This window comes from Charadrius vociferus, unplaced genomic scaffold, assembly GCF_000708025.1.
Source record: "Charadrius vociferus isolate BGI_N301 unplaced genomic scaffold, ASM70802v2 scaffold883, whole genome shotgun sequence".
Classification (NCBI taxonomy): domain Eukaryota; kingdom Metazoa; phylum Chordata; class Aves; order Charadriiformes; family Charadriidae; genus Charadrius; species Charadrius vociferus.
This window is the reverse complement of record NW_009647740.1, coordinates 1,190,116-1,209,200: the sequence shown is the minus strand read 5'-3', so window position 1 is coordinate 1,209,200 and position 19,085 is coordinate 1,190,116. Positions and strand designations below refer to the sequence as shown.

General features: G+C 37.5%; 1 protein-coding gene across 1 annotated transcript in view; it reads left to right on the top strand.

Annotated features, from left to right (window-relative positions):
- The first annotated feature begins 874 nt into the window (after nucleotides 1-874).
- The window catches only part of LARGE (like-glycosyltransferase), a 201,806-nt gene continuing 183,595 nt past the window's right edge, over nucleotides 875-19,085 (top strand). The window contains exon 1 of the mRNA XM_009881984.1: nucleotides 875-1,048. Within this exon, the coding sequence (XP_009880286.1) occupies nucleotides 943-1,048 (106 nt within the window). The 5' untranslated portion in view covers nucleotides 875-942. The remainder of the gene's footprint in view (nucleotides 1,049-19,085) is intronic.

Genomic DNA, 19,085 nt, shown 5'->3' with positions numbered 1-19,085 from the left:
TTCCTTCTCCAGCTTCTGTAGTCTAACACTACCCTTTCCTCTCTTGTAAAAAAATTGGCAAAAGATGTGAAACATTATCATTATACCCTGCATGCCTGCATTACTGTGGGATTATTCATTTGCCTGTGAATAAAAATAATCAGATTATTTTGCCATCTTGGCCTCTGTGAAATGTAGAACAATAATTTAAACCAATAAAGATTCTATTTTTTTCTCATAAAAACACTGGTTTTCTCAGAATCCTTTTCTTTTCTCATAGCATACAGTCTAAAGCTCCTGATACCCCCTTGTGTGCCTAAGGAAGCTTCCTTGCCCATTTTCCTCTTTCTCTTCTCCCCTTTTTTGTAGCATTGCTTTTTGATTAGCAAAGTGGGTCATTTTAATAACGTCCCTCTGCCCCCAAACTTTACCTTTCATTTTTCGGTTCACCCTCTTGAGTTCATGACCACCTGCAGCCAGCTCATTGATTCGCTGGTGTGACTTTTGCTCTTTGGGAGCAGGTGAAGAAATGCAGGTGGCTTTCTCTTATCTGTCCGGGGGCACCAGCACACATAGGCATCAAAGAACCCACAGTTTCTGTTGAGTAAAAGGGTAGCAAAAAAAACCAAATAAAGGTACTATCTCTTTGTAAGATTAGCTTAGGGTGTATTTAGGTGATATGATGTGTTTTATTGACTTAGTCTGACTTCTAAAACTTGCTTTATTATTAAGTAGTTGTGGATAATTTTGAACTAGTTACTGCTTTGCAATTGCAGTAACTCTACTTTTAGCTTTGTTCTTTTAACTCTTTAGGAACAGTGGCATAGTCTACCTTTCAGTAGAGAGGCAAGCTGTTAAAATAATTTTTCCTTTCCTTTTCAGGGAGTAATATGTGGGAGGCTGTGGACTATATGCTTCCGACATAGGAACAGCACCGGGTTGGGACTCTGCACTCCTGAGAGAATGCTGGGAATCTGCAGAGGGCGACGGAAATTCCTGGCTGCTTCTCTGACCGTCCTTTTTGTCCCAGCCATTACATGGATTTACCTGTTTGCTGGGAGTTTTGAAGGTAGGAGGGGAATAATGGTTGGGGGTGGGGTGTTGAATGATTTGTATCAGGGCAGACAAATGCAGATCAGACATCATCGATTTTATTTAAATAAATCTGGTTTGGCTTGCATAGGAAATAGTTCCCAAGGTGCAGATTTCAACAAATGGCCTTCCTTACCATGTTCTTGCTGCTGAGGAGGAGGTAATTGCTGGCCCTGGTTATTTGATTTTCCTTTCATCTTTGAACTTTCTAAAAGTGCAACAAAAAAAACCCCACCTTGCTCATTTCTTCTCTGCATTTCCTTGTTTTTAAAGGTTGATCTATCCTATGCCCTGTAAAATTTTACTTTTAATTAAAATTAACATCTTATTTCATATCTTTTCTTAATATTATTTAAAAGTGTTTTAAAAAGCATCCATAGGTGTTCTGGGCACTCTTTACACAGCTCTTGTTTTTGTGGACCTGTGTGTTAGACCTTATATGTATGGATGACATGGGCCACTGAGTCTGATTTTGGGACACAAAGCAGGAAGCGTGTCTAGCTACGAGAGTGTGGAGGGCCTAAAGTACAAGTCAGGGAAATGTGTGCCTGGCATGGTTCTTTGTGTAGTGGGTTCTGCTAGGTCATGGTCACACAAGAGAAGGCTGCAGGCTTTCTCTTGTCCAGTGGTCCAGTGAGCTGCTGCTCACTGGATCAGAGAACACAGAGTTTGTGGAATGTCGGACAGTGGTGGGAGACTGCTCTAGGAGGCGTAAACATAGCAGCAAAGACTTCTGTGAAATGGTTTATGGGCTCCTGATTTAGGTATATAAATGCCTACAAGGCAAAAACTTGCAATCATGAGGCTCTTTTCTTGCCTTTGTGTGAAGATGATTAGTTCTGGTTTGGGCCACCGCCTCTATGCTTATTGTGCTAGAAGACTGAACGCAGAACATCAATGAATACCTATATAAAATCTCTTTATATAAAATCAATTTGAATCCGTATCCTGCTGGGTGGAAGTGGGTTGCTATAGCTGGAATATCTTTCTGTCCTCTTCTTTCTTCAGGTGGACATCCTCAAGTTTATAGGTGCATTGACTTGCAGCTTTATAACTAGCACTTTGTATAATGAGACTTGGGATAACCACTACTTTCCCTTTTAAATTGTCTATCTGATGATGAACTTTTTTCTGGCCTTAAAGGAGTTCAGCAGTGATACTTCAGTTAGGTGAGGCTAGAAGATGCTGGCTCTCCTATTTTTTGTTACTTTGTAGCTTTCTTTTTTTAATTTTTTTGAGATGGAGCATTTTATATTTGGCAATAGGTGTGCTATTTTGGCAGGATTAAAAAAAGCTGTTGAGCCTTTGTAGTTATCTTACACAAGGAAAGGTGTTTCAGCCTTTTAAAAACTATTCAAACACTAGTTTACAGTCTGATAATTTTAAAAAGGCATTGTTTAAAATGTCAAGCTTCTTTCATGTAACCCTGGCTGACAAATTTGTGCTTTGTTTCAGAACAAAATTGGATTCTGAGTTACATTACAAATAAGAACATGTAAAGATTTTGAGTGCGTATTACATACATTTCTGAATTAGTTACATGCCAGCTACAAATATTTGCTTATGCAAATTTATTTGGTTACTTAAAATTCTGCCTTAATGGGCAGTAACTCCATGAGCTTATTCTAGAATGAAACACTTATGGGGTTCATGTTAAATTGGAAATATAAGGGGTACTGACTGCATACTTGAAAACTAATGATCTGGCAGACAGAACAGTACTGATTTTGTTTGATTTTTAAAAGCTGAGCAAATGCAGGCCTTACCTTTTTGCTTTTAGAAGAATATTATGCTGCCTTGTTGTAATGACTATTTTAATTGTGTCCACAATTGATAATGGCATGCTGCTTTAAATTCCTGTGCATGTAGAATCCTTTGTTTTTACAGAGAGCTCAATACAAATCTTGAAATTTGCTGCTACATGGTATTTGAAGTGACTTAAAGCTCTCAGTGTGAATTAATCTTAAATGCAAACCAGGGAGAAAGCCCGTTACCTATTAAGAAGCCTTACACTGGAAAAGGACTGGAAATTATATAAAGTTAGTAAGTCTTTCTGTTATTTTTCTGAATCTGTTTTCTTTTTCTTTTAATTTTTGGATGGGGCATGATTTAACCTTTGTTGGTTGAATACTAAGATCAGTTAAAATATTTATTTAATTGAATAATAGCTAGCATTTTCCTTAACTTGTAGGTATTATGGGCAGAGAGTTAAAGCCACTTTGTCCTTTTGTCTGACTTCTTGTTTTGTACTCCACCATGGTTCACACAATTTACATATGTTTTTATACCTGAGTAAAAAATGTCCCACACCAGCATTGTGCCTTGATTTGAAACCAGCAGGAGTGGAGAGTCCTCTCTGTCTTCTGGCACTAGTTTCTTTGGTTAATCACAGGTAGTGCCAGAAGTTTTCCTTCCAGTTCATCTGGTTTTAGATTCAAATAAATGGTTCTTGTTATACTTTTCTCCACTACGTTAAAGAAATTGTCAGTACGTGGTATCTTCATAGACTGAGTTAATTATTCAGGGTGGAAGGGACCTCAGGAGCTCTATGGTTAAACTCCTATTCAAATCAGGGTGGGCTTTGGGGTCAGGCAAGATTTCTTAGGCCTTTATCCAGTTGTGTCATGAAATCCTCCAAGGATAGAGTCTACATGGCTTCCCTGGGCAACTTGTGCCACTGCTTGACTGTCCTCAGGTGCAAGAGTTTCTCCTTATATCTAGTTTGAATCTCTCTTTCTTCAAGTTATGCCTGATGTCACTCATCCCCTCACCATGTATTGCTGTGAAGAGCCTGGCTCTGTCTTCTTGCAACTTGCTTCTAGGTACTGTGGGGCTGCTGGTAAGTCCCACGGAGCCTTCTCTTCTCCAGGCTGAACAAGCCCTGGGCAAGCAGTTCAGCCTCCAAACAACTTGATAGCTGAACTTCATCAATGTCATTCTTATATTTGAAACCCCAAACTGGACACAGTGTTCCAGATGTGGTCTAACGAGTACCAATTAAAAGGGAATTGTCACTTCCCTCAGTCTTTTTGCTATGTTACTGTTGATACAGCCCAGGGTCCCATTGACCTTCATCACTGTCCAGGCATGCTGCTGGCTCATGTTTAATGTTTTGTCCACCAGGACAGGACTAGTCCATAGCCTGTGCCATTATAAGAGAGTTAGTCTTTCCAAGGTACAGGACTTTGCTTTGTTCATTCCTCCAGGCTGTCTAGGTCCCCCTGGGTGACACCCTTGCCTGTGAGTTTATTGTCTGCAACCCCCAGGCTTAGTGTCATTTGCAGTCTTGATACAGGCGAATTTTGATTTCTCCTTCGAGTCATTGATAAAAATATTGAAAAGGGCTGGTCAGTGAGGAACTCCACATGTACCTGACTTCCAGGCAGAGTATGAATGAGTAACCATCACCCTTTGAACCCAACATTCCAGCTAGTTCTTCACCCATCTCGTAGTCCACCCATATAGACTGTAAAATCCCAACTTGGATACAGGGATGCTGTGGGAGACCATATTGAAAGCTGTGTGAAATTCAAGGGAGATTGCATGTACTTATCATCTCTTATTCACAGATCTAGTAGTTCCATCACAGAAGGTAGTCAGGTTGGTCAAGCATGATTTATCCTTGGTGAATCCATGCTAAATATTCCCGTCAGGCCTGGGCGTGTTTCTGTTTGAAGATACTTACATATACTAGTCAAATCACTTCTCAGTCTTTTTTTCACTGAGCTAAAAAGGTTGAGCTAGCTGAGTTGTACCAAAAAATGTTGTGCTCTTTTTTTGTATTCCTTTGCAGTTTTTTGTTTGTTTATATGTTTCAGGGCTCTAGAATCAAATCTTTCTCTTCGGTACTGATATCTGCGGTGCTGTGTCTGAAAATTACGTGTTCTTGATGTAACTAGGAATTACATTACTCATCCATGTGTTTATATCTAAGAACTTAAGTTATTCGTTTGCCATAGCATGGCAGTGGGATCACATTTAGAAACCCTTTATGAGCTCTTTGTTAGTGAATCTGTAATATAAAATATGCCCTAACGTAGTCAGTTCCTGTGTTCTGCTTTTTAAATAGTTTGCAGTTCTTTAGGGCAGAATTTTCTTTCATTTTGGGTTTTGTTTCTCTTGTAAGAAAGTACATTGCAGCCTGCTGCTTCACAGTTGTCACTCATACACTGCCAGTAAAACCCTTCCCTTGGAATATTCATTGGAGGTGGCATTACCCAAGCTGTGACAGCAACAGCTACTAAAAGCCTCGTTAATCATGTATAAATGTCTATTAAGGTTATGAACTAGAATATTAAAGAGGATTTTGAATATTGTGTAGCCTTTGAATGTACCTGGTTACTGTTGTTGTTTTTAATAATGCACAAGGACAGCATAATTTCAGTTATCAGTTACTTCGAATGAAAAAGCTAATTGTTCCAACATTCTCAAATTACATTCAAAAGGCAAGGTAATAGAGTAGGAAGGGTGGAGTGCATTTAAAACAGGGAATAATCAAATAACATATGATGAATTTTCATTAGAAAGAAAATAGCAATTTCACTAACCAACAGTAGCTCCAGAAATAGCATAATTTTCCAAGCTATATGCAGCAGTTTCCTATCCCCCTTAACATGAAGGTCATGTAAAATGGAGACTTGGAACTTTAATTTGACACATGCTCTCCAGATTACTGATTCCTCAAAAAAGTGTCCCCTGTGCCATGTGGCCTCAGCAGATTCACAGTCACCTCCATTTTGGCAGGATGAAAGTATACCTGAGTTATCAGTTTCTGCGTGGTGGATCCACTTGAAATTGAACCGCCCTAAAGTGCCTGGATGGGGCTCCTGTGTAGAACATATTTCACAGGAAAAGAAGAGTCAGTAACTCAACCTCAAGATGAAAACTTGAGAAGTTTTGGGAAATCATGCGGGGAGTCCGTGAGAGAGCAGGAAGCTGACTGTTTTTTCTTAACTGCGAGGGTAACATTTTAAAAACAGAGCCTGCCTTCTTTCCTGGGACTTGCTTTCCTTGATTGTCCTCTTTTCACTCCAGTGTTGGGCAACTATCATTCTCTGACAGTACATTTTAGTCCAAGTAATCTGTAGAGACATGACTAAAGCCAAAGTTGGGCAAACACCTCATAAAATACAATAAAGTGAAATGAAGGAAGGCTGCAAATACTCATCTTAGTATTTAAATGGATTCACTTTGATGCTGTTCACACTCTTTTTGTGTATGCTTTCCATAAATATTCTAGTGAATATGTTAATTGGGAAGACTGTCTACAGAAACAATGAATATCCAGTTTTAATATTCATGGGAAGCAGATTTTGAAATCATATTTGTGAATACTTGAATCAGAAAACTGATTCTGGGAGTTGAGCTTTATCCAGTTAAGTGCCAAAAGTTTATCACACGATCTATGTGCATGATGAAAACTGCCTGAATTTTTAATGCTTGCAATAAGTTACTCATAGGAAGAGGCAAACAAATAATTAATTGCTAAAATGTCTATCAGACACTTGCAACTGATGAACAAACATCAGAAAATAATCCCTTCACAGACAATGTAATCAGAAAGGGGCAAAATCTAAAATTGCTTTTTTCATTCGCTCACTTTGCCTGAGTTTTATCTACTGTGTGTCTCAACAGGATTAAACAAGAAAACTTAATCCAGTGTCCATTTAAAATAGAAGTTTCAACTTCTGTATTGATCCTGTCCTTTTAATAAATCTCTGAGAGAAGAGGTCCTGAAAGGTTGCCTCTGCATATAATAAGGAAGTTACTGTGATGGGTGCCTGAACAGGTTTACAGGAGGTGTATTTTAGTTAAAATTGGTTTCATAGAAACCCCTTCATAAAAGCTGCTTCTGTGTACATTTCCATTCTGGAGTAAATAGTGGTGGTTTACTCTTGTCTTGTTATTTTTTTCAGGAGTTACGCTGAGAATTGTCTCTTACGCTCCTCTATCTCAGCTGCAATGAAATACCTTCTTAAGTATGTCTGCAGTTGTCTTGTATCCTACAAGAATAAAATCAGTAGAGACCTCAGGTTTACACCAAGTTTTGTTGTTTTATCCTGGAAAACTTGTCTTTCTATGAAACCCTTGTGATTTGGATATACAGAGTATGGACAAAGTTTGGTTGAAGTATGCTGCTGACCAGAAGGTTTCTTTGCTCATCATCTTTAGCTTGCAAGTCACTATCCCCACGATTGGATTTTGCTTTGCAGACATGAGAACCTTTATCTATCCATCATCTAAGAAAATAAAATTAACAAATGAATATGAAAAAATAATCCTCGTCATATAAAGAAACAGTCTGTTTGTGAGCAGTGACTGGAAATTTGAAGTATTTTCTGTGGCAAAATGAGAATAGCCTCAGACAAAGAATGTGAGCCAAAATACAACATGGTCATGAGAAGCTTTTGGAAGTCAAACTGTGGTGTTAGTGAGGATCATGTTGGTTTTTTTTCTTCTCAACCAGTCTTTTAATTAAACTAAAGACTGACAATCCTGCGATACAATTTTATCTTTAGGTAGCAAGGTCCACTGAATAGCTCAACACCTAAATGCTGATGTCAGTGCTGTTTCTGCCTTAGCTTGCCAGGAGTTCACATCCTTAAACCAATATAATACTGTCTCAGAAAATGCCATGAATGTTGCAACGGCCACTTCTTTTGTCACTGTGTTGTGCCAAATAAAAGCAAGTACACATTGCTGTTTTGAATCCCAGTACAGGACACACATGTTCTCTTTTGACACTCATTTTTTTATGTACATGCTTATTCTTTCATAAAGTAAAGCAAGCTGTAAGCTTACCTTCTTTCCTCTCTATTCATCTCTTGATTGGATGGAATGTTTTGTTGTTTCTAAACACATGTCTACCAGTTTTGTCTTGGCTTTCTTTTTCTAGTCGCCTCTTAGTTTTTCATTTCTGGGAGAAACATAAAGGTCAGAATGAAAAGGAATTCTTTGAGCAGGAATATGTTGCCAGCTCCTTTGGAACAGCAGCTTACTCTGAATATAATCTGTGGGATTTCACCAGGTTTTTGCTTCATCTTTTTCTTTTTTCTCAAGGTTTTTGTTTCATCTTTTTCTTCTTCATTCTTTGAGTAAACTTTGGGGAAAATGCAGTCTGTAATAGTTGCATTATGCAAAGGTGAGCAAATTCCTTCCAAGAAGAAGGGACATCTGGATGCTTAAATTCTGTTAGGGCTGCATGGAAGATGAGCAGTAGGAGAGCTATTTCCTGATTATTCCTTTCTGTGTTTCAACAATAGCTACTTAGTAACTTCATAGTCAAAATATGTTTTTCTGCAGAAAAACAGAAAAGTAAGATGAGCCTAAATATCTTGGTTTTTAAAAAAAGCCAAATCCCTAAGAAATAGTTCTTGGCTTTTTGAAACAAAATGTGCAGTTTATAAGTACACCAGACCTTCTTCGAGTGCTGGAACTAATGTAGCCTGACTTGCTGTGATTGATGTAATGCAGCTGATTGATGTTGAAGTTGCTTTTCCTACAATTAGGGCATTTATAAAATCTAGCTCCCATATGGGTCTCCTGGTATCTAAATAAATCTTGAGCTCATGTTGCAGTGTATTTTTCAATGGTAAAATGTATGGCATCTCTCATCTCTCTGTGTGTGTTCCTGAAAATTGTAGAAGCTTCATTACCTCTGACTTCTTTCCTTTTAAGAAAGAAATTTGAAATTAACCAATGAGCTTTGGGGGCAAACAGGCAAGCAGGTCAACAATTGTGTACATACAGCATGAAGAAAATACCTAAAATATAAATGTTTTAAAAGATTGAAATGAAAATGTAATATTTTGATTCTGATTAGTGTTTTTGTTAACTCAGAACAATTAACTTACAGTATTTGATTTTTTGTGGAGTTTTTGTGTTTAAAATTTATGGGTTTTTTTTCAGACCGGGAAAAAGTTTGATATCAGAATCTTTCTTGTTAGACAGTAAATTGCATCTGCAGTTTCTTCCAGTACTTTTGAAACTTACATTTTGAATATTTATTTAAATGTGTATAATACCAGAAGGACAAGAAGTCAGGTTAAAAATAAATTCAAAGAAGTACTTCACACATCATGTGTGGTCTTTCTGATGTTCTGCAGATAATGCTCTGGCATGGTTTAGGAAAAGTAACTGAGTGTGAAGGTTAATATCCTGATACTGGATGGACGTGTTTTAGGTATGCTTAGCTTAACAATACCCATATCTTCAACACATCTCTTTACTTCCTGTTTACCCTTTTCAAAAATTTTTCAGTCGTGTCAGCCATTGAATTGTTCAGTTGAGTAGTTATTTCCCTCGCTTGAAGTTTTACCTTTCATGTGTTGCTTTGCCTTCTGCAATTCTTGTTTTGAGGCTTAAATCTAAGAGATTTTTAAAAATGTATCTAGATATCCGTGGAGAATTGAGTGAAATTCATAGCTAACTTCAAAAACATGGGCTGACAGCAGTCATCTTGGTTCACTCAACTTTGTAGATACCAACGATAGGAGGAAAAGTTGATGACCTGGAGAATGAGATGTTTTTAGCCTGAGATTCTCTTCCAGTTTAACAATGTTCAAGCCATTTGAGCTATCCTGCTGTAAAATTTTTTTCTAACCTTTAGTGTGATTGTCTTTCTCCATAGTTCTTGAAAACATGAGTCAAAGTCCATGATGTAAACATCAAGGTTTTAAACCTCCTTTTTTTTTTTTTTCTTTATAATTCTGTTTAGCTCTTAAATTGCTAAATGTCAGAGTTTGCAGAGATCAGTAATTAGGGGGGAGAATTGAAAGTAGTGAAATTAAAATTACAAAAAATATTGAATTAATCAGATTTTCCCAAGTTAAATTCACAATCCATAACAGAATGTGCTTCTGTTTGGTACATTTACTTAAAAAAAAAATAAATTAAAGATAACAACTTATGGGCCTAGTTAAAATATTTTACTGTCTAAATAAAGTGTTTCATAATGAGATACTTTTCCAGTGAGCTTGTTATAACAGGTCTATACATATTCTAAAGAAGAGATGCATGATCTGCTTTCTGCATACTGGTTCCTGAACTTCTGTAGATGCCCAGTGAAATCAGCATCACCAGCATGTACTTTCAGACACCTGGAGTAGCTTACAAGATTGGATTTAGCACATTAAAGTCCTGAATTGGAAACCCCAAAATGTTTATCTACAAAACAAACTGAAAGTGTGATTGTAGTACAGTCAGACCTGCTTGTGTTGGCTGTAAGTGAGCGAGCACCGGTATTGTTAGGGGTAGAGACAGGCCACTATGAGCAGCAGAAGCAGCCTGGTCAGCTCATGCACTGTTTTCTAGGCAGGGAAGCCTGAGTCTCTACATCTTCAACATGATTACTGTTCTTCCTAAGTAGATTAAAACCAGTGCATCTATGGCTGTTGCTGCTACAATAGCATCTTCATTTAGCTCTCTAGGCACAGGACTGAGGTTGTCATGGTGTAGTTTAATATCAAAGAATGTTGCACGGCATTCGTGTAATATATAGAGGATTATTTCTGGAGCTGAAATAAAGCCATAGCTAATAAGATAGAAATATTCTTATATGCTGCAAAGGGCTTGAAGAAATTGACAGAATAAAGAACATGAAAGAGCTATCTGTTTATCAAATGATTAAGTAGAGTAAAAAAAAAAAATATCCAAAAGTAGTTGTATTCCTCCCCACCATTTTCTTCCTTTCCTACTTTTCCTATTTTGTGATTCATCTTTCCTTCTTTACCTGTCGGTACATCTCTCCTAGAGTAGCTGCAGCAGTCTTGTTTAATTTGTGTTTCAACAAACGGAACTGGCTGAAAAATTTGTAGATTCTCCCCAAAATCACACAGAATGGTTACTGATGGTTGTTGGCTTGTGAAGATTTGTAGAGTTTTACCATCAGAGGGACTGTTATCAATCATCGTCTCTAATATCTTGCATAGTGCAGGCTGTATTATATTGTAGAGTTGATTGAATAATGCTGTCTGGTAGTTCCTGCATCTGACCCATGCTTTCTAGAAACACCAGAGCTTTTCTTCTAGCCAGATTTCTGAACTTGATTTTAATGCTGGTGGAGGATTCTAGCACATCTCTGAATAAATTATTCCACCTCACTCAAAAATACATGCTTTAATCCTTGTCCAGGCTTTTCTAGCTTCAAGGTAGGAAGTGAACGATGAGAAGTAGATGAGGAAAAAAATAATTAAAAAAAGATCATTTTAACAGTTTCAGTTTCATGTAAAATAAATGATGATGACTATGAGATATTGTAGTACATAAAGTGCACTACAAGAATTATCACCTTGAGAACTACAGATGAGAGTGCTACAGTGCCACAGTTACCAAAACATATAGCTGTTTAAAAAAAAAAAAGAGATAAATTTATAGGAAAATTACTAACCTTACCATAGCTAATAGAAACTAGTTATCATGGGGATCCGTTGCCATGCCAGGCCAGAAAAACTAATTTCCCAAGCAGATTCTTTGTTTTGGGCTCCAGGTTACTGTTCCTTTTGAGTTGTGAAACGTAACCCTTCAGAAAGGATCAAATCACAGTTTCAGCTGCAAGTTACAAATGTTTATTAACTTTAAGAAACAAGATTTATTTGAGCACTAATTTGGTAACCAATTATTCATGAGATCAAGGCTTATGAACTTATATTTTATCAATCTTGTAGTCTCAATTCTCCAAATAAAACATAAAGTCACTGTACAGTGTTTACGAGTTACATTTACAGCGTTGAGAAATGGAAGATTTCTCTTCCATTTTTTTTCACAGCATTAAGGCACTCAGTATTCTAGAATGGTATTGAACTAATACCACAGCATTAATATTTCACAATCAGTAAATTTCCTGCCTGTCATTGGCTTTAATTTAACCTAACTCCGTGATTTTGCTTGTTAACTTTAGCAGGAATAATGTTTTCAGATGAATGGGTGCTATAAAAGTCTGCTTTTTATTCTCTACTAATCAAACTATTATAATGTGTATCTCAAGTGATCTACACTGACTTTAACAGAGGTTTCTTTTGGTCTGAAAATTTAATACACACAGAATGTTTTCTAGGAGTATTAACTATAATGGATGTCGCTATTTCACCTCTTGCTTCACTGCATTACAAACCCAAAGGTTTAAGGTAAAAATCTCAACAGAGAGGTTACATTTTGTAGAATATTCTTATAGGAACCAACTATAAAAATCTGTCTGCACAGCTACACGTAATTATACGTTTCCAAGGAACTCCAACTAACTCTCTTTAAAGCTTTGCCAATATACACAGAGGTAAGTAAATCTGAAAATAACAATTATCTAACATAGTTGAGTTGGGTGAAGATATTAGTCGCTTGTTCACGTACACTTAAATGGAGATGTGATGAATTAAGTAGTCTTCCTGTAGAATGCAAATGCCTGTAACCAAACCATTGAAATCAACTATTTATCTCCTTTAAATTGTGTGACTTTGTTTGCCCAAGAGCTGCCTTATAGTAACCAGACTTCAGAGCTGCTGATGGCAACTCTCAGCTTCATTCTGAGTTTCTTGCTTTAGCAGATTTAAAAGCAAAATGTACCTCTGTTACTTTTGTCTTTTTTTCCTCTCCCCAATTTTAAATATTCTCATATGCCCCCTTTCTCTTTAGCTACCATACTTGCACCTCAGTGATTTGATATTAATAGCAAAGATTAAGCAGTTTCAGCTCATCAGAGAAGAGATATTAATCATCATCAGGCCCAATGAGAAGTTTAATTTTCCGCTTCTCTTTTTTCACTAAGCTCTGGCGGCTGTCACTCGCACCGATGTCTGCGGGACATTTACTAATCTGCTTCTGAAGATGCATTTCAGTGGTTTCTCTCCTTTTATTTCCTCTGTCAATCTCAGTGAGTTTCATCATTGCAGGCTTTAATTGAAGACCACTGTCAGGAGATGGGGAGAAGAAAATTATTCCTTGAACAAAGCTAGTTCAGGGGCTCATGATTTTTATTGTATTCAGGAGGAAGATGGATTAAATCAGGATATTGAAAACTATGGGAATTGTTGTATGTGACTCACTACCTGTTCCCTGCAAAAATGTCATATCCTCCCTGTCTCCAGCTCCCGTTTGTACACATTTATTTATGTGTGCCTCAGAAGTATGGTTAGATTTGTGGTGCAATATGGATGTGGAGCACACCGAGTCAGAGGATGGCAAGAGAGAATCCACATAGAAAATGTCACAAATTACACCAGTACAATTATACTGGTCTATGTCATTGTCATGAATAGCATTATTGCAGTGTAAGAATGGCTTTTGCAAGCTCAGTTAAAACAGCTTCCAAATTGACATACGTACCAATAAAAGCAATCATGTGGGGTATTATGCTAGTTGACATAGCAATAGCTGTTTAAAATGGCATGTCATCTTAGACTGGCACAAGGTTATCTTCTAGAGAAGCCCTAAGGGTAACGAAATTCTTTTCTGAGATGATGCTACTACTGTCACCTGTTAACTACAGTAAGCCAATGAAGTACTGTCTGTATAGGTGTTAATGTGCAATTTGCATATCCCACCTATTTGGGGTGTTGTTTTACCAGCTTCTAAGTAGTTTTAAAAGCAGAAGCTCTCCAGTAGGAGCAGCAGGTTACAGTTTTGTAAGTCAGAGAAGAACAGATCAGACTATAACAAAGCAACACAGGGAGCTCAAAAGCAAAATGGTTAGTCTTCTGTATGCATCAGATAGACCTCATTTATTAGGTAGTGGATTTGTTGGTTTAACAGTTGAGGTAGCTGATTAATTTGTACAGCACATGCTGTGAAAGCACTTAAGTACAATTTTAAGCAGTTCGTAATTGTGGATGCTACCGTGCTTGCTTTACTGGCTCTGGATGCCTGATTTGAGTCAGTGTTTTCCCTGTTTAAAGAACAGACCCCTTCAAATTTGAAGAGGCTCAAGTTGAGCACCTGAGAACTTTAACACAGAATCAGTCATCACTTCTAAAAATCTCTGCAGAAAAGATGGCTCCCCAGCCTGATACTTTGCTGTACTGGGGGAATTGATTTATTCCCTCTTGCCAGGAAGTCTCTTGTATAACTGCAGGTTTTTTAGCTTCCAAAAAGGCTTCTATCTACACTGCTCACTTGGGATGAGCCTTGTAACTGCGGCAGGCCTCTAAGTTTTCTAGTCATGGAGCCTTGCTGAGCTTTATTAAAAATGGCCTTTTATAAAGAACTTTTTTGCTATCAGTAGCTACTTTTCCACCTGGGGGACTGAAAACACAATAGGCCAGTAAATCAAGACAAAATGACATTAACTTAGAAAAAATTGCTATTACCCATTGCAGTTGCTACCACTAAAGAAAGGGCAGAACCCCATCCCCAACAAACCTACAACAGTTAGTACTGTTTTTCCTTTAATTGGCATGATAATTTATTTTCCAGGTTGACTCAGGGGAACCAGATCTAGAATAATATTGTCAACCTGAAGCAGATAATAATGTTATTTTGGGGGGAAAAAAATGTTTACACCATGCTGGACTGCAATCTATGGACATGTCTGATGTACAGAGGAGGATGAGATGTGATTTCCTTTATTTTTTATAAGAGTAAGGTATTGCCCTCAGAAACAAATTGTTTGGGGAAATATTTGCATATTTAAACAAACTGTTATATTTTTAATAACTAAATGATCATTTACCTTACTTATCCAGCAGTAAACTACTACAAGGAGTAGGAAGATACTATATTACTTGGATATTACTTAGAAATATTCCACTAAGATCCCGGCGCTTTTGTCATAGTTTGACTGCACAGAAGTCATGGAAAAATCTGAGACATTTCTGAACAGGGGATGTTTTGTGCTTATTACAGTTTGGTTACACAAAAGCAACATACTTGATTTAGGAGTTGTGGTGGAATAGAAACTCTGTTTAGAGGCAGACAGGACATCAAAAGCTTCTACCAGTGGAGAGATGATCCATTGTAATTTTAGGTGGTTTGTGTTGAAAGAACCAGATTTTCAGTGATTGAGAGTTGGAATCACAAGAAGAATTGGTGAAGGTTGGGAGCTGTGTTTTTAGTGGGTCTCACAGAAGAAATGTTCTAATGGTGTGGTGAAAACTGAGGACGTGCAGGTTTAACTAAGTATGGAGGAGCTAATGGATGAGAGCAAGGAAAGAACCGTGCTTGTGTATTATTGTCACTTGTCATAAACAATTTCTCGGTAGGAAGCTGAACAGAGTACTGAGAGCTGGCTTTTTGTAATAATCTAGGCAAGGAGAGAAGACAAAGGAAAAGATGTGCATGCATTGCAAAGATGTAGTAAAAAGTGGATTCATATGGAAAAGAAAGGGTATTATCTTGGAGTCAGGAAGACACTGAGTTCCATCATGAGAGCATCATTGTGGTATTATTAAAAGCAGCCTCACTGTGCCTGATACTAACTTCATTGTTGTATTTGAGCATCACATATGTGTGAAAGGATTCAGCATCATGGAAACATGTATGTTATCATCCATTCCAAATTATTCTTTTAGGTTTCCATCTTTTGAAATTACAGGGAAATTTTGTATCTGAAATTCATCCTAAACTTTAAAGCTACCAGTTGAACTTGCAAATGGGTACTTGATATTTGGTAGTCATCAAGCATTTGTTTGTGGATTTAATTGAATTGGTATTGTGAAGTTGAAGGAAAACGTTAAGAATTGTTAAGAGAGAATTTGCTGTTACAAGGAATGCAGAAAACCTACCTATTTGGTCCTCTCAAGAGCAAATACGACATTGAATGAACACTTCTGGATGCTGAAACTGAAGAAAAGGAAGAAAAGTTAAAAGACTGAATTGAAAGAGTCAACGTTGTCACTGTTTCAAGGTGCCTGGTTGAACATGAACATGAGATAATGGCTATGAGAATCCAGAATACAGGCAAATCCACATTCCTACTTAATAGTATTGATTATTTCTCTCCAAAGAAAACAGCAGAATGTTGTTACCAAGTTGATGAATATGTTAGCCAAGGATACAGGAGAAAAAAGTATATGAGGTGGTCTTTGCTTCTTCAGATAGCAAAAATAGGTTGAAAAAGATCAGAACTTCACAAATGCAGTAATGTGAGATGTTTGAGGTATCATTTCTGAAGTTGTTTGTTGAGAAAGAAGTGTATCTTAGTACTGTCCTAAAGCATATGGTGGAAGGTCAAACCTCTTCCCTGGCTGTTTAAAGAGAGAAAGGTTGATAAATACTGAAATTCTCAGGAAGATGAGGACTGCACATTTGTATTCAATGCTGCACGCCGACTAGACTTTTCATTGCATACAGAAGTGGATTTGATCTGAACATAACAAGCTACAGCCTTAAATTGCAGCAATGGGAGATTTAGGTAGAGTTTGATTAGAGGAAAAGTGACTCAAAACGTAAGGAGTGTGATGTATCCTGATAGATCGTGAACAGAAGTTGTGGGATCTCCACCATGAGATTTTTTTAAAGCAGGACAGTACAATGGCAAATTAAGTTCATTGTTTAAAGTAAGGCACCTTGGGAAAGTGTGATCCACTATAGTGAACTCTTAGGTGATTGTCACTGCTCTGGAACTAGATCTTGGACTTTTAGTGAATATTCCTAGGAAAACTGATGTAGACACCAGAAGGTAGGTAATATATATGTCGGTAGCTACAAGCAAAATTTGATAGACCTTGCTTGTTATTAGAATGGGAAACTTAATTGTATTTTTCCATTCCATTACCAAATTGAGAGCTTTCTAAATACACAAGGCAGGACAGAGTTTTTCAGATGTTTTTCAGATGAACAGATACTGTTAATACGAAGACAAATGTTTTTTTATCAGATCAACAATACATTTAGGATGGAAATGGAAGGAAAATATCTGTTCATCAGATCGGTACGCTTCTGGCACAGCATCTCAGTGGGATTAATGAAAGGCAAAAAGCTCTCACTAGTTCTGAGGCAAAATTCGAGCTGTTTAAGAAAGGGCTTATATGATATATCAGCATGGGACAACTGGGCCTTAGCTCAATAACTGAAAAGGTCCCTTCTAATCCTATGTGGTATCTTTGCAAATATATTCCTTTTTGCTTCATGGAACCCTCTTTGGTTCCACTGAACAGGCAATAATCTCCTTTGCTAGAGAAGGTGTATTATTTGGAGATTATGTTTTGGCTTCTTCATGGTTTTAAAACACCATTTTTAAGGATTAAAGCAACAGCAGAGCTGATTATTTAGTGAGTATTACATGATGAGGTAATGACACTTGCTTTCTTTACTAAGTACTTTTTGATCTACTGATGGAAAACACTATATAGGCTAGGTAATATTATTGTTATTATAATGAAGTGTTGGGGACTAATTAGTCACACCAACCTTTTTAGGCAAAGGAAAAGAAGTGTTGATGGAGAAAAAGGAATTCTGTTAAGCTTCAGAAACGCTGCTTGTAAGTCTTTTGAGTGACAGTCTGTCTCTGTAACCTGAACTACTCAAAGCGCTTGTGTGGGAAAGTGGATTTCTTTCAAAGTGGGTGGTTCAGGGAATGCAATTTGTAAAGAAACACACAGCATGTATTGAAAAAGCTCTGATCCACCTGTTATTTCTTTGCCTGGCACATTGATTTTCCTCCTACTATACTTCCTGTCCTGAAGGATACAGAAATGTTCAGCAAAATACAGACTTCATCCTGAGAGATGCTGAGAACCTGTAGCTCCCAATGACTTAGATTTTATTTGTGGGGAGTTAGTGCCCATTATTATCAAACATAAAAAGCCCCTTGGAAGCATTCCACAAGAGGGAAGGTTAGGATGTGAGGAGTAGCACTGTAACACACTGACAGAGGAGGAGGAATTTTAAAGACAAGTATAGTTATTACATTAATATTTGTCAAAAATACAGGGGCAAGCAGCCCCAGTCCTGCAAAAAAATGCAGCGAGATTGTTAATAAGTGGCTATAATCTCTCTTCATAGCATGCCCAAACCCCGTTCAGTCATAGTAACTGAACAGACTGTGGCTGAGTCTCACACATAGTGCATACAGCTTTCTTAGGTGGAGTTGATTTGTGTCCTGTTTGTCTCAACTTGCATTTATGAGATATAGGTCACCTGCCCACTGATGGAGTTTCCATATGTTTTGGTGCTTATTCAAGTCAGGTGGCCCTAAAGCCTAGACCCATGCCCTTCCTGCATGTCTTTTGCACTCATGATACTAAATTTATGTTGTCCAAGTCTATAGATTTTTTAACAGAAAAAGAAGGCAGTCTCTTTGAAATGTAACTTTATTTTATGTATGAACATGATCAGGGTGAATCAACTTTCTTTAGGACTCACTTCCCTTTTCATATGCTCTTTCTGTTGCTCATCAGTTGATTTTTTTTTTTTTAGCGCTGCAAAGCTATTCCATGTATAGGAGAATGAGTTGGAAACTATTCTGAATTGAATATCAACAGAATTACTAGCAGCATTCTGATGAGCAACTCTTTTTATTGTTGCTGGCAGAAAAAGAATTCTTTTGTGATGCAGGTTGAGTTTTGGGTATTTCTAGTTGCTGAAACTAGTTAGTATGTAAACCAAATTGCTGAAATAATAATTGAAGATCAAAAAGCATCTATAAAAGTATGTGTAAGTATGTATGTGTAAAATATGAAGACGTGTTCCTGTTTGCCCAGTTGTCTTTGAAAGAAAAGATCACTCCCATTTAAAACTGGGGTAAAGAAAATTTTATTTTAATAATCTATTTCATTATTCTTTATAATATCCTCTTTATGTAGTTTTTGTGAAAGCTGTTGATGAAATCTAGTCCATGACATCCAAATTTGAGACTGGATAAACATAAATAAGGTATCGTCCTGGTTCTGGCAGGGAGCCGGCAAGGGGCGGGTATTCCATCCGACGTGACCCACGCCTGGGCTATAAGAGGCACTGCCGGGGCGAGGAGAGCAGTCGCCACTCGAGGGTGGGTTGCGGCGGTGTGGGTCGGGTCGGGTCGGGTCGGCGCGGCGGTACTGTAATCGCGTTTTCATGTTCCCTTTCGCTGTTCTGTTAAATTCCATTAT